At 33.1% G+C, this 14,248-nt stretch overlaps 1 protein-coding gene across 10 annotated transcripts in view; it reads left to right on the top strand.

Annotated features, from left to right (window-relative positions):
• MEF2A (myocyte enhancer factor 2A) overlaps window positions 1–14,248 on the top strand; it is a 163,252-nt gene that overhangs the window by 135,949 nt on the left and 13,055 nt on the right. For all 10 annotated transcript variants that reach the window (XM_079127339.1, XM_079127343.1, XM_079127342.1 and 7 more), the window contains one exon: window positions 6,144–6,331. In XM_079127339.1, coding sequence (XP_078983465.1) covers window positions 6,144–6,331 — 188 coding nt within the window. The remainder of the gene's footprint in view (window positions 1–6,143; window positions 6,332–14,248) is intronic.

Below are 14,248 nucleotides of genomic sequence, written 5' to 3'. Positions count from 1 at the left end.
TAATGAAAACCATAAAAACTGAATAATAACCTCATGGGTGGTCAACAAAGTACTTAATGTATTTTGTTTACTTTCCACATGGCTGAAATTTTTCATGCAGATTATATACATGTACACATTAATGTTTGAACTTCAACAGTAGATTGGTTCAAATCTGGGATGGGTCAATGACAAGATTTGCGATTTTGGTGAATTCTAATCTCTTTCAATCTCAATCTATTTAGCTACAAATCTGGATTTATTCTTTCAACAAGGCTTTTTTATGTGATGTAAACTCTAAGAACTGATCTGAGCCAATTTGTATCTCAATGTTGTATTTGTAAAATGATTCATCTGCTGAAGATAATTTCAAAAAATCTACTAGAAAAATATCAAAATAGATGCACCAATCTGTGATAAATATGAATATGGGATCCCTAATGTTTTCTTAATATCATTTTTACTAATACCGTCAATTTTAAATATGTAATATGTTTACAGAAGAGTTCTCCATTTGTTTTGTTGTGATTTTGATTTCGTTGAGTCTTCTGCCTGCTTCCCCAAAGCATGCACGTACTACTGAAAGCAGACTTCCTTGAGCCTTTAAAGCATTGAATAAACTCAGAATAGGAAGACTTCTTAAATAAGAAACTACAGAAAACCTAATTTTATAAAAATTGAAAATTTTTAAAATAATTTATTATAAAGTGTTTAATTTGTGTTAAAATTAGGAACCTTTGTTCATTAAAAATACCATAAAAAATAAAAACTAAAGAGTGGGGGAATATAGCATGTAAATAAACAAATAGAGGGGTTTTAAATGAAGAGTATTTATAAACTAATAAAAAAGGAATCTCATTTTAAAAAAATGATGCATGAGAGCATAGATACTTCACAAAAGAAGTTCTTTAGGTGTCTAATAAATGTGAGAAGATAACTCAGTAATCATGGAAATGAAAGCAAAATTAAAACCATAGAGCACTGCATACCTGCCAGAATGGCTAAAATCAAGTAGATAATACCAAATATTGACAAGGCTATGGAAAAACAAACTTATATATACTGATAATGCAACAGTCTTGACATTATCTGCCATAGTTGTGAAAGGCTTCTTTATTCTCTGATGCAACGTTTACTTACCCTTATGTAGTGCAGAGAAATGCATGTGTGTACCACACATGCCCAAAGGGACATAAAGAATGTGTTCAGGGGTCTAGTAGGGTAGCTTTGTGGTAGAACACTTGCCTAGCATGCTTAGTACCCTGGGTTTGATCCTCAGCCCTCCCCCTCCAAAAAATGTGCACAGCATTATGTAGTTAACATCTAGAAATAATCCAATTGCTATCAACAGGACAGGTAGATAAATAATGTATGTTCATATGAAGGAATATAATACTACAATGAAGAAACCATAGCAGTACTCAACAAATGTGGATGAATTTTACCAAATTAATATTAATAAAAGAAAATAAATTCTAAATGATTTTCTCTACATAAAGTTTGAAAGGCAAGCAAATAAAACTATAGTGTCAGAGGTATGTATATAAAGATGGTAAATGTATAAAGAAAAACAACTGTTAAATCATGATCATAATGACTTTAGGTGAGACTTTGGTAGGGGACCCAGTTATGGAGACTTTGGGGATTCTGGTAATGCTGTTTTTCTTGGTCTGAGAGGTGGTAACATGGATTTTTTTATGATAAATCCTTGAGCTGAAGTCTTTTTTTTGTGTGTGCATTTTCTATATATGTTATGGTAAGAGTAAAAATACTTTAAAAATATAGTACAACTTGATGTAAAAGAGGAACTTCATAGACATCCCCAGAAAGGCTGTGCAACCTTGTGAATCTTGGACATTGTACCTGTCCAGTGATGATGAGGCAAGCCTGTTTAAGATGAAAGCCAACATGCTGAGGATGGCAAAGTAGAAAGCTGTCACAAGACTCTTGGTCCTCAGTGTTTAGCTGCTAAAGCAGCTGAGCCTGGAATCACTCTTCACCCAGTCTTATGTGAATACTAACTTTTCCTCATTCTTAAGAGAAAAAGTAAGGTAGAATATAAGCAACAAATAGGAGACTATTTAATAAATGGATAGGCATTCATTTGTGCCTAAATACACAATTAAAAAACCCTATTGATATTTTAGAAATTGAAAAACATATTTATCTTTGGTAGTAATCATGAAATTCAGATTTTAAAATGGCGGAAAAAACCAACTATTTTTATTTACTAGTTCCCAGCTAGTGCCTCTTTTTATTGTGGCACACAAAACTGAAGAATGCATGGTGAAACTGATGATTTCATATATGCTTTTTGAACTTGTAAATTAGTAACAGTTTTTTTGGAAAGGTATTATTCAAGATAATTCAGTAGTCATAAAACGGTTTATACCTTTAAACCCCCTAATCCCACTGCTGGGAATTTCTCCTAAAGGAATAAATCAGAATATCAAAGGTTCATTGCAATCATGTTTATAGTAATGTATAAAGTGAAAAATCAACACATTCAGCAGTTGAAAGTTAAGTAAATTTCACTGAACTGCCTTTTACTTGTGATCTTTTACTTACATGCATGTGGCAAATAAAAAGGAGGGTAAAATCCAAACATTGTAATAATTAGGATGGTGGGAATATAAGGTTTTTTTTTCCCTTTCTTTTTCTATTTTTTTGAACTTCCTTTTATGCTGTAGTGATATGGTATCCCCACAGTCATAACATTTTTATTGTAGAACATTGTTTTTCCCCCATATCAAGGTTTTTTAAAAAATTTTAATTATATCATTCATTATCTGTGCAAATTAAACCTAGTAGCTTTGTTCATATTGTAAATTGTATAAATCCTCCATAATGTCAGTCTACTTATTTGATTGTGATTTACTAGATATACTTCTGCACTGTAAGTTTGCATTAAATACTGTTTATATTATAGTTCAAAATCTTTAGGAACTCTTTAATTTGAGGCATGTTTAAGTATCAATCATGTATTAAAATGATACACTTTTTGGATACACTTTTCCAAAAATATTGAGAAAGAAAAATATATATTGGACTAAAAATAGAAAAGCTCAAGAAGCTCTTAGAATTGAATAAAGGTAAAGTAAGTGTTAGCATGGCAGTGTCAGTTAAAAAGAGGTGATGGTTGAGGGTTAAAACATTGTAAGGAAGAATGAACAAAGCTTGATACCTCCGTGAAGATGGGGATGGGGTTGGTAGAAGATGTTAGCAATACAGGTATTTAAAACGGGTTGAGTTGAGATGATAGTAGTTTATCTAGGGAAAAGTGGCCATCTGATGGTTCAGTATTGATTAAAATGTTAGACAAAGTAGAAATTCATATTTCAGAGTTATTCACATTGATTCAGTTCATGTTTCAACCATCATGTTGCATGAGGATGCATGAAGTCCCTGAGAAAATAAAGTTGCTTCTTTAGGGCTACTTCCCAGGAGAGGTGGAGAGGGAGATGATAGTATTTGGGAAGTAGGATCCTAGGAGCATTTTATGTTTTCTGTTATAAATTTTTAATGGATAAGATCCATGTTGTCCATCATATAGTACTCATCATCAAATTAAATGAATGGGACATCAGTTATTTTAAAATCCACAGTCTTTTTTCAGTTTCAGAAACTTCAAGCAATTCTTTATACAAATGACAGAATTTGAAAACTTTAAAAGTATGTTTTTGCTTATTTTTTGAGTAATCTGATGCGTGTTTATCAAATTTTATGGAAGGTTCATCACATATGATAAAATTAAGTTTTGCACCTTTCTGTGTAGAGTTTTTCAGAATCCTTTGAGGTTTGCTTGTCAGTTGAGTGAACTAAATGGATTCACAGTAAAACATCATTGTCTAGAGCTTATCTCTGAATGGGTAGTATTAAGGACATGGAATATTTTCTACCCACTTGAATGCATTATTTTAAACTGATGTGATTTATATTCTGAAATATGAGACAGATTGATAATTAGATAACCTAACAGCTGGAGAATCATAATTGAAATTAGATCTGTTAAAAATTCCTGAAGCATAGGTATTACAGCTTAAGAGCTTTTTTTTCCCACATTTGTGTTAGAGTAGTAAATTACCATGATAATTTAAAACACAGTTTAACAACAATCACATTAAATTAGGCTTACTCATTTATAGTAGACCTGTTAATTCCTAAATTTATAAGTTGTTGCAAGATGAGTTATATACTCAAACTATCTACCTCAGAAGTCTATCTCAACAGTATCTTCATTTTTATCATAAAATTGAACTGGAGATAAGAAGGCATATAACTTAGTATACCACTCTACAAAATAACAAGTTGTACATATGAAATTATCTTAGCTTTAGCCTGGCAAGTTACCAAAACCTTACATCATCTGCAGTCATTATCATGCTGACTTCACACTTGGATCCCCTTTCAGTCTTATAACTCAATTCTTATGAGTTACTGTGATACCATACAAAGAGTATCATAGCCAGGTGTGGTGGCAAGAGGATCCCAAGTGTGAAACCAGCCTGGGCAATTTGGCAAAACCCCTCTCAAAATTCTTAAAATTTGAGGGAAAAAAGGACTGGGTATGAAGCTCAGAGGCAAAAGTCTCCCAGGTTTAATCCTCTCAAAAAGCATTTTAGAATCCACAATGGAAAATAGTATTAATGCTTCTTGATATGTTCATTATGTATTTATATCATATAATATCATTGAGAGGAAATACTGCTTGTATCCTTCATATTTGAATGCAAGTCAAGTATTCTAAATATAATATTCAAAAAATATTCACGCCATTATATATTAAGAGAAACTGTTAATTCTTTAATTCCTGTGCAATATCAAGTTTCTGTTAAAACTAACTATTTTGAATAAAATTGAGAAACATTTGTGTTCTCCAGATGTCTGACTTAGCACTTACTTCTGCCCACTCTGTTGCTGAGCTCTACTCTACAGGGGATGGCCCAATGAAGAAGTTGGGTTTTTTTGTTGTTGCTTTCTGAAGCTTAACAGGATGTAGGAAATTGCTCTGTGGGTTGTGGAAAGGAGATTCAGCCCAGATTTTATACAGACCCTTTCAAGATAATGAAAACAATCCAGGAAGTAGGCTCATAAGGTTAACTGAAATACCAGTCCTCACAGCAAAATTAAATCAGACATATGAATTAAAACTGGTAGGTCACTTGGTAAAAAGTTTTAGAGAAAGCAAGAGGAATTAGGTGAAAAGGTGGGAAAGGAGTAAATAACATCTAGAACCCTAAAATTCTGAATGACACCTGTTAGAGAGAAGCAGCCATTTCTAGGTGCCATATGTAGCCTTTCTTTTCTCTGCCCCCTGGCTTTCAGAATTGAAACATGAAATGAAGTGATTAGGATTCAACAAAGTTGATTATATCACATTAGCACAACATTAATTTTTTACTTCTTCAAATAAGTAACGCTGCTACACAGAGATGGGACTCGAATATGTAGAATGTTCATAAAATCAAGGGTGGTCTCTTACATTTATTTTATGTCTCTGTTGGTGCCCAAAAGTACTGTGTGCATAGAACATATACCACAATGTACTTTATTTCCTTCTTTCACCTAAGAGAGATTGACTTCTACTAGGGAATGTTAAAAGGTAAAAATAAGATGATTAAAATAGATAAACCACAATTGTTTTAGTAAGGACATTAATGGAAGCTGAATAAACAGAACAGGGAAAAGTAGAGCTACAGAAAGAAGTTCTCAGTGGAAGTGAAGCATTCAAGCTGAGTGCTAATAAGTAAGCTACAGTTAAGGAGTTGCCTGGGTACTAAACTAGGTTTAGTACCCAGAACCTAGTAGTGATACTTTTGTGTCACAAGAGTGGATACGTGGACTGGGCTTAGGCATTGTTAAAACACTGTCTCCATTATTGTAGTCCCCAGTATGAGATGATCTATTAGAAATGTTTGTAGTATTTTAAGTGTCTCTTATAGCAGGTTCAAGCAATAAAGCCAGAAAAAATGTGGCATTCGTCTTCAGTTTCATGATGTGTTTGAGACTTTGTTGACTTTGTTTACTTATTTTTAAAATATTAAAAGATACACGGTTAGTTACCTAGTGAGTTTTATTCAATTCATTTGCAACTCAGACTGGGGAAATTTGCTTTGTGTTTATGACTATTTTAATGACTCTTTTCATGTTAATAAATTTTCCAGGGAATGGATTTGTAAACTCAAGAGCTTCTCCAAATATGATTGGAAATACTGGTGCAAATAGTTTAGGCAAAGTCATGCCTACAAAGTCTCCCCCTCCACCAGGTGGTGGCAATCTTGGAATGAACAGTCGGAAACCAGATCTTCGAGTTGTCATCCCCCCTTCAAGCAAGGGCATGATGCCTCCACTTGTAAGTTGAACCTCTCTTCAGATTTATTCTTTAGAACACACATTTTATACTTAGTCAGTGTCTTCCTTTAGAATTCTCTGTACCTCTGTAGAGCCCACAAACCTTTTTTGATAAATATTTCTACTCAAAATTATCATTTGAAGAGACACTTCTATTTGAAATGCACAAAAAATAGATTATGGAAAAATAGGAAACAAATATTTTTAGTGTTTATTTGAGATTAAAGCTAAATATGGAGAAGTTATTAGGCTTAGTATTAATTTTACCAGGCCAAAATCTTTGCTTGGAGATCTCATTCCCAAGTTCATAAATTATGACTTATTTCTTCTCTGTACTTTGAATACTTTCAGTAATCTATTATATGCTTTTCTGAGAAACACTACATTATTTGTTAAAAATTGTATACACCAGAGAGAACTATATTACAGGATAGTACATTCATACAAACTTAAATGAGCTACTCTCCAAATAATTTTTTTTTTGCTTATTCCTTCTCAAATAACCTTTCCATTTAACTCTAAAGAATGCAGCACCCTCCCACAGTGTCTTTATAACTCGAGAGTTCTAGCTTCATTTGCTTTTAATCCCATGTCTGTGTTTGTAAAAAGCAAAAGAATATTTTTTCTCAACTTCTTGTAGGAAAAAATTAGAATACATAGGCAAGGTTTAAAGCCATTTTTTGTTTAGCAACTATTTGAATATTAATAATACTAAGTGATATGCCAAGTGTTCTTGACCAGGTGCAGCTAGTGAAAGTGCCTTTCGTGTTTTTGCTAAGTGAAAATGAGACTATCAGACAGATAATAATTCTACATTTGTTTTTATAGACTACAAAACATCATATGCACTCTCTCATCTGATTCTCAGACTTTATAAATAAGGAGAGATGAGAAAACTGAGCTAAATGTTAAGACCTTTGAGGCTTATACTCTACCCAAGTCAAAAAACAAAGAAGTACTTTTTCATTTGGAGGTACAGAAAGCTGAAAATTGTATCACTTCCAACTTTATAATGAAAACAACAACAACAAACTTGAATGTACAGGAAAATTCAGTTTTCCTTGAACCATTATAGTGCTGAAATTCCAGGGCAGTCAACTGGCCTGGGGGCTAGGAAAAAACAGATGCCATGGGGAGAGAGAGGACATTGGAGCACTAGGCAGGTCACAATGACAGGAGTTAAGCTGGGGTGGTTAGTGAATTACTAGAGATCAGGTATGCACTGGTAGGGCTGTTTGAAACATTTTTGGTCCATATTGTATACAGGGTGAGTCTGTCTTCTCTTATTGTCTTTTCCATCATGAACCTCATTGGGTGCTCCACATCAAAGATCAGGAATGTCCTGGAAAAGCCTCCCTTGTAGGAAAGAAGGGAAAGAGTGGCCACTATATTAGGAGCAAAAACATTTGTTTGGATCTTTCTTTCCTTTCTCTTCCGTGGAACAAAAACCTCTGTGAGGAGGTGAACAACAGTATTACTCTTAGAGCACTGGAGAAATCCCATTGTATCTGGGGTAATAGAAAAGGAAAGCTATCTCAGTCCATGATGGAGGAGCAGGAAGACAGGTTAAGTGCAGAGAGTGGCTACATGACTGAGAAGGCCACAATCTGTAGCACATCACAGAGGTGATGGCTTAAAACAGAATGGGACAATCCTTGGAGTAACAAACCGGGTAAACCACTACCCTCCTCCAGAGGGATTTGAACCTGTGGTAGAAACACTTGAAAGTAATGATAGCAACAGTAAAGCTCAAACACTACTCAATTCCTAAGAAAATTAACTAATACCCTTTTACTATAGGCCCATCAGAAGGAATGGCATTGGTCTATAAGTCAATAGGAATTATCCAAACTGAAATACAAAGAAGACTCGAAACAAAACACAGAACATAGTATCCTAGAACTGTGGGACTAAACAAATGGTTTAATGTATTTCTAATTGGAATTCCTAAAAAAAAAAATAGAACAGTAGAAATAGTAGGGTGAGTGCTATCAACACCCATACACATACACACATATATTTAGACTGCTAAAAGCAAAAGGTAAGAAAAATCCAAGACAGCCAGAGAAAAGAGACATTACCTACAGAACAAAGAAAAACTTGACCCAGAATTCTATAGCCAGCAAAATCTTTATACAAAAACAAGATTAAAATAGACTTTCTTAAACAAAAATCATGGAAATTTATTGCCAGCAGATCTATTCTATAAGAGATGATTAAAATCCTTCTGCAGAAGGAATATTATGTCAGCAAAATCTTGAATCTACACAAAAAAATGAAGAGCAGTGGAAGTGGAATAAGCATATTTCCCCCTACTTTTTATATAAAATTATTATTTTCAGTTTTAAATTTATAGAAAGATTATAAAGATAGTACAAAACATTTTCTTATACTCTGTGCCAAATTTCTTCTAAAATGTTTTATATTACTATGGTACATTTGTTAATATTAATGAACCAGTATTGATACAGTATTATTTAATGTTTTTGAGGAGTGCGGGTCACATATTTTGTAAGATTCTCTCAATTGAGATTTGTCTGATGTTTTTGTCTCATGATTAGACTGGGATTATTGATTTTGAGGGAAGAATGCCATATAATTAAGGTGCCATTGTCATCACATTGTATCTGGGGTGCATACTATGTACATGACTAATTACTGCTGTTAACTTGGTTACCAGGCTAATGAAGTGTTTCACAGTTTTTTTGTTTTACTTCCATGTTCTCCCCTTTCCATACTGTAGTTGTTTGAAAGGAAATCACTATATGCAGCCCAGCTTAAAGAATGGGAGTTAAGACTCTTACCTTCTTGAAGAAAGAGTGCCTACATAAATTACTTAGGTTCTTAGGTGCAGTTACCTGTTCTTTCTCATTTGTTTAAATACTTAAATACTTATTTGTATAAATAGGAGCTCATAAGCATTTGTTTTAAATTTTGGGTTATATAACAAAGTACCACTTTTTTTTTGTTTGTTTGTTTCTGTTGTTTTGTTCTTTTTGCCTAAATTGTTCCAGCTTTAGCTTTTGGGAGCCACTCACTTCTTTATTCCTTTGACATACTCTTATCCTTGTGGAGTTTTTTTGCTTGTTTTGTTATGGTTTTGATGGGTGATGGAAGGAGGGTACATTTTTGCTTTCAGGCACTAGTAGGCTTATCTCATGCATTTCCTATGCTAGTCTTACTATCAGGCATTTCTCCAAGGAACCCTGGTTTATTTTGCTGGAGAATATTATTAGAAACCACAGATTTTGAGTGTTTCCTTCTTTTTAATTGCTCCAAAAGGCAGCTGATTTTATAAAGCAAAGATATTGGCAGTGTATTTTGTGTCTACAGCATATGTAAAAATAAAATGTATAACAACAAAGGATGGGAGGGAGGAGTTGGAGACAAACTGTTCTAGGTTCTTTATTCCACACAGAACATACAAAATATTATTTGAAGGTGAACTCTGATTAAATATGTGTATTATAAGCCCTAGAGTATCTGTAAAAAAAAAAATTAAAGAAGTATAAGTGATAAAAGTAAATAGAGGAGAGAAAGTATAATTATGAAAAATCGTCTGATAGTTTAAAAGAAAATAATAAAGAACAGATAGAACAAATTTTTAAAAAGAAAGATGGTAGATTTTAATCCAACCATTGAATGTGGTCAGAATACATCAGTTAAAAGACAGATTGTCAGATTTAAGAAAAAAAAAAAAAAAAAAAAGGCAAGACCCAACGATATATAAGAAACCCAATTTAAAGACAGAGAAATGAATGGAGAAAAATATACTATGCAGATAATAACCTAAAGTAAGCTGAAGTAGACATAATGATTTTTGACAGTGTGGATTTACAACAACAAATATTGTCAGGGAAAGGGGTGTTAAAACATTACATAGTTCAACACCTCAGACCTCTGAAATATGTAAAGTGAAAACTGATAGAACTAAAACATGAAATGGAAAAATCCACAATGGTAGTTGTAGTCTTCAAAACTCCTCTTTCAGAATCACTCAACTAGCATCACTGAGCATCACTCAACCAGCCTGGCCTAAGACAGTGTTCTATGTTTATAAAATACTCAACAGCAGAAGGACACATACTTTTTTCAAGTATGTGTAAAATACTCACCAAGATACATCATCCTATGCCATAAAACCTACCTTAGCAATTTCAAAGAATTGAACTCATATAGATTACATTTTCTGGCTATGATGAACTCAAACAGGAAACCAGTAACAAAAAGGCAATAGGAAAATATCTACATAGTTAAAAATTATACAATATATACCACCTCCCCTGCTGTTCTGGGGATTGAACTCTGGGCCTTTTGCATGGTAGGTAAGTACTTGGCCTGTTTGGAGCTATATCCTTGGCATCAATTAACATACTTTCATGTAACTTGAGGGCCACAGAGATAATCTCTGGGGAAATTTATAAATGTATATGCTGAATGAAAATACAGTATGTCAAAATTTTGAGGATTAAGGTAGAGTAATGCTGGCAGAAAATTTATAGTGTTAAGCGCATATGTTAGAAAAGAAGAAAGGTTCCCAAGTAAGCAATCTAAACTTTTAACTTAACAAACTTGAGAAATAAGAACAGACCTAACCCAAAGGAAACAGAAGAAAAGGGAAAAAGTTGAGAGTGGAAATTAATAAAATTTAAGCCAAGAAAACAGAGAAAAGTAATCAAATCAAAAATGTTTTTTTCTCCCCAGAAGTTCAATTGGTAAATCTTTAGCAATGCTGATCAAAGAAAAGATCCAGGTTATTAGTGTTGAGAATGAAAAAGGGCACCTCACCCCAAAGATACTAATATATACTAAATACTAATAGAATACTACAAACAACTCTTTTTTTCTGTTAGATTTGATAGCATAGATTAAAAGGGCAAATTGCTTGAAAAATACAAACTACCAAGGAATTACTAATTTCAATAATGAAGAAATAAGTTAACCTGAACGCTAAATAAATGGAAAGAAATTGAATTGCTAGTTTTAAAGCCTTACAAAGGAGAAAAATTTCAAACCAAGATGGTTTCATGTGAGCAAATTCTACCACACTTCTAAAGAAGAAATAATATCAATCCCAATTTTTTCTCTTTCAGAAAAAAATGGAGGAGGCGGAAACATTTCCCAACTCATTTTAAAGTCAACATTATCTTAATACAAAACCAGAATTAAGATATTATAAGAAAAGGCAACTACAGACCAGTTACCATCATGAACTCTAGAAAGAAATTCTCTAATCACATTTTTTTTTTTTTTTTTTTTTGTGGTACTGGGGATTGAACCCAGGGCCTTGTGCTTGCAAGGCAAGCACACTACTAACTGAGCTATCTCCCCAGCCCGACAGAAATTCTTAACAAGACATAAGTAAATAGATTCAGCAACATATAAAAAGGGTAATATAGCAAAATTAAGTGGGTGTCATCCCAGGAATGAAAGGGTGATTATGTATTTGAAAATTCATCAGTATAACTCAACCATGTTAACAGGATATGACATTTATTCATGATATTAAATAAAAACAACTCAGCGAACTGGAAGGGATCCTTAACCTAATAAAGAACATCTGCCAAAATCTGTTGCAGTGCTGGGGATTGAACCCAGGGCCTTGTACTTGTGAAGTAAGCACTACCAACTGAGCTATATCCCCAGCCTCACTGCTGAAATCTTAACAGGTAATATTAGTAAGGGAAAAGCATTCAGTCTTTTATTAATATTAAGATTAGGAAGTGATTTTTTTTTATTACCTCTAAAGGCTAAGACAGTACAGTTAAGAAAGAAAAATAAAATGCATGCATATTAGGAAGGAAGAAATTAAATCATCTCTTTATATAGAAGATATAGTTTTTGATATAGATAAGCATGAAGAACATACCAAAAAACCTCTGAGACCAATCAGTGAGTTCAACAAGGTCATAGGATATAAAACCAGCTTATAGAAGTCTATTCTTAAACCACCAGTGAAAAATTGAAATTCAAAGTTTACCACCCTACCCCTCAAAAGGGAAAGAAATATGTAGATAAAAATATAACAATATATGCAGTCTGAAAACTAAAAAAGACACTACCTAAATGAATACATCATACTGATGGATTAGAAAACTCAGTAGTGTTAAGATGTCACTTCTTCCCATATTGATCTATTAATTAAACATAATCCCAATCAAAATCACAACATATTTTTTGTACAAGTCAGTGAGCCAGTTCTGAAACATGTATGGAAAGGCAAAGGAACTAAAATAGCCAAAAGTTTTTAAATGAACAAAATAAGACTCACACTTCCTGTTTTAAGACCATTGGTAAAGCTATAGTAATTCAGAATATGTGGTGTTGGCAAAAAACTGGGTATATAGATCAGTGGACAGCAGAGAGCCCAGAAAATAGACCTGTATGAATATATATTTGGCTATTTTATGACAAAGGTAGCAAGACAGCTCAGTGGAGAAAAGAGTCATTATAACTAATGGTATTGGAATACTTCAATGTATAGATACAAAGAAACAAAAACTTGGTACATGCCTATATAAAAAATAATTCAGAATGGATCATTGACCCAAATTTAATACATGATACTGAAAATTATGGGACAATCCATACAACAGCAAAAGAATGATCCATAATGTAAAAAAATGGATATATCAGAATTCGTGAGAATTTAAGTTTTGCTCTGTGAATGATATTGTTCAAAAAATAAAAGTACAACCTACAAATTAAGAGAAAATATTTCTAACAGATACTTCAATAGAAGATACATAGGTGGCAAATAAACATATACATTAATAAACATTAGGCATTAGGGAAACAAAAATTAAAACTACTTGTTAGAATGACTAAAAATGCTGTTGAAAATGCAGAGTAACAAGAACTCTCATAAATTTCTTCTTGGAATGCAAAATGTTAGAACCACTTTGGAAAAGAGTTTGGTAGTTTCTTGTGAAGTTAAATATATATTTGCTACATAATCCAGCAATCCCACTCCATAGGTAAATCCAAGTGAACTAAAAACTATGCTTATGTAATAACCTGTACTTTTTCATAATTGAGAAAAAGAATAACCCAGATTTCCTTCAACAGATGAATAGACATACACACTGGTTCATCCAAACAAAGGACTACTAAGCAATAAAAAGGAAGACACAACGATAGATAAATCTTAATCGAGTTCTGCCAACCCAGAAGCCAGATCCAAAAGTATACCTAGGGTGTGATTCAACTTATATTCATTCCAAAAATTGCAGAACAGCTCAGTGGTTGGGAGTGGTTGAGAGAGGTTGACTACAAAGGAATAGTATGGAATATCTGAGATGATGGAACTACTCTGTATGAGATTGTGTTGTTAGACATGAGTCTGCATTTGTTAAAACTCATAAAACTTCTGTATTACAAGAGTGATTTTTATCCAGTGGAATCAAATAAAACAGGATCAGTGGAATGCAGACTGTGACACATGCAAATAACTATTACAAACTAATGAGCGTATGATAACAAAGGAAATGAGGAAGAAAGGAGCTGGTTTAAATAACTTTGGAAACTGTTTTGACTGGATACTATCAGAATAGAGAACAAAAACATTGTAGTTAATCATAGTAGAAAGTAAATTTGTGACACACCAGTAGTGAATATAGCAGATAAGTAGAATTAGTTTTCTCATGACTGGACAAAAATTTACATATAAGCAAGAGGGTAAGGGTTGAGGAAGCTAGAAATGAACCTTGTTTCTGGGGTATATTTGGAAGTTTCAGTATGAACTTCCCTTTTTAAACATATATAGATAGATACAGAAATGTGTATGCACACATATCTCATATTTCCTAGCTCTGTCTACTGAAGTCCTTGAAATACGGCATCCAGTAACTGAGCATAACGAGCACTCAGATTTTATTTTCTAAACACCATTCTCTCAATCCAGGGAACCAGGACTCCT

Source organism: Sciurus vulgaris (genome assembly GCF_902686455.1).
Source record: "Sciurus vulgaris genome assembly, chromosome: 2".
NCBI lineage: Eukaryota > Metazoa > Chordata > Mammalia > Rodentia > Sciuridae > Sciurus > Sciurus vulgaris.
The sequence above is the reverse complement of the archived record's forward strand: the minus strand, read 5'-3'. Positions and strand labels throughout refer to the sequence as shown.